Below are 2301 nucleotides of genomic sequence, written 5' to 3'. Positions count from 1 at the left end.
AGCTGTGCCCACTCAGTTAAAACAGTTAAAAGGCACACAGAAAGGAGTGTGTGTGCTCACCTGCATGTGGTTGGGGGCAGGGCACAGAGCTCTGCATGACCTGAACTGAGTAACTTTAGAAACGCCCCCACAGCATACACCCACACTCACATCCACATGTTCACACCCGTCCCCACATCCCCACTGGGTGGTCACCCCCTTTGCCACTGCCTCCCAGCCATGAAGAAATGGCGGCAATGAAAATATACCATATTGCACAGAATCTTCTCTCTCCCTCCTTCCCCTGTTCTCACCTTCACCAATATGCTTTGTCATTTGTGAGAAGTATTTTAATCTTCCATTGAACAGAGTTAACAGGACACTTTAGTATTTTATAAGGGAAAAAGATTCCACTGAGGAAGCCTTGCATCAGACCTACATCATAGAAATACATGCCCCCTGAAAAGGGCCCTTTGTAATATTCAGAACGGACACAAGACCAGCCATGCTGTTGTGTCAAATCCAGGCTTGACCTCGATGTGTATATTTGGAATGTTTTGTTTCTAATGAAGTGAACTTGATAAGGAAATAGTGTCATTATATTTACCCTGAAATATCCCAAGAAGAAAATGAAAATAATAATTCAGAGGGTGAGCTAAAACATCACTCTGTTTCTCTTTTGATATGTTTTTCCTCTTGGTATAGTTTCAGCATATTGCAAATAAATTACTGTCACCTTTGTTCTTTGCAGGATTTTAAAAAAATTTTTGACAGAGAGAGAGAGAGAGAGAGAGCAAGGGAGGGGTAGAGAGAGGGATACAGAGGATCCAAAACAGGCTCTGTGCTGACAGGAGACAGCCCGATGCGGGATTCGAACTCAAACTGCGAGATCACGACCCAAAGTTGGACGTTTAACTGACTGAGTCACCTCCCCTCCCCACGGTGTTCCTGTTTTCTCTTTCTTACCTCTTCACTCAATTCAGGCCACCCTGATTTGGGGATTGCTTGGAGATTCAGTTTTGCATTACTGAATATAGTGTTTTCGAACACTATATGACTTCGCATGTAGAAATATTTTTAAATTTAAAAAGAGGCTCAATTTCCCTCTGATGTGAAAAAGCTTAAATATGTCCTTATACAGTCAGGGGTATGAAGACATACCTCCATAATAACCAATGATGAAATAGAAGCCACATCACAATAACTCTATCCTTACCTATACATTTAATAAGAGTATAGCTCTCTTACAAATATATTTGAACAGTTATACAGTATCTAAGAATGAAACAGTATGCTCTAATTATTAATCCACCTATTCTCCTTGATCCCTCATTCATAATACCAGATGTCTATGTATCTAGGTTGACCCTCTCTGAAGAGCATTCTGTGTGGCTGAGCTCACTTGACAAAGGATATACAACACAGAAACTTTTTCTATTAAAAACAAAAGGCCTACTGATGATTCCTTTAAGCACCAAACTGTCCCAGAGAATTAAAAGGTCATTCTGTTCCCTGAAATGCCACATCCACGTGACAGCATGGCACTATCTCCGGAGACTGCTCTCCTGGCGGAGTTGGGATACGAGCCCCTCCCCACACTGAGCAATCCTAGAATTTTGCTGGAGTGAAAAAGCCCCATTACCTTTCACACGGCGTTTGCTGTGCTTCCTGGCTTTAAATTTGGATGTGTGGCTGGTGGTCTGGTCCAGGAGTAAGGTGATAACCAGGATATAAATTACAAGTCCAGCCTTGGCCATGGCTCTTGGGCAGGTCTGATGATCACTTTGCCAGCCCCTCTGGCGTAGCTAAGAGGCAGGTAGACCCGACAGCCTCATCTTGCTCTGGAACGCCTGGAGCCAGCTTTATAAAAGTGTGTGTGGAGGCTGGCTGGCCTCCCACTGACGAAATGTTTGAGTTCCTCAGCTGGCCACAGCATAAGGTGGCTTCTTTTTCTTGCTAGACTTTTTTTTTTTTTTTTTAATATTCCTGTTACTTTTTCTACTTGACTGCCTTTTCAGAGTGTATCAGAGTTAACGAAGGGCTTAAGGGGTGTGCCTGCTTTCTTCTCTTCTTTTCTTTTTTTTAAATTTAAAGTCCAAGAAGTTTGGAGTCTTTCCATGAAGACCCCAATATTTCAGCCCTTGCTTAGGAGCTCCGAAATTCACTTAAATGTTCTGGGAACCTCAATTCAGTTTTCAGGGCAAAAAGAAAAAAAAGCACACAAACAAAAACTAGGAAAGCTACTGTGTGTGTGTGTGTGTGTGTGTGTGTGTGTGTGTAACACCAGAGGCTACACACATGTGTCTACACAGCTCCAGTGGA

General features: G+C 42.7%; 1 protein-coding gene across 1 annotated transcript in view; it reads right to left on the bottom strand.

Annotated features, from left to right (window-relative positions):
- CLEC3A (C-type lectin domain family 3 member A) overlaps nucleotides 1-1736 on the bottom strand; it is a 6943-nt gene extending 5207 nt beyond the window's left edge. Inside the window, exon 1 of the mRNA XM_077754201.1 lies at nucleotides 1622-1736. Within this exon, the coding sequence (XP_077610327.1) occupies nucleotides 1622-1736 (115 nt within the window). The remainder of the gene's footprint in view (nucleotides 1-1621) is intronic.
- Nucleotides 1737-2301: the final 565 nt, after the last annotated feature.

The sequence above is a fragment of the Crocuta crocuta genome, unplaced genomic scaffold (assembly GCF_008692635.1).
Source record: "Crocuta crocuta isolate KB4526 unplaced genomic scaffold, BGI_CrCroc_1.0 scaffold61, whole genome shotgun sequence".
Lineage (NCBI taxonomy): Eukaryota > Metazoa > Chordata > Mammalia > Carnivora > Hyaenidae > Crocuta > Crocuta crocuta.
This window is presented reverse-complemented; position numbering and strand designations above follow the sequence as displayed.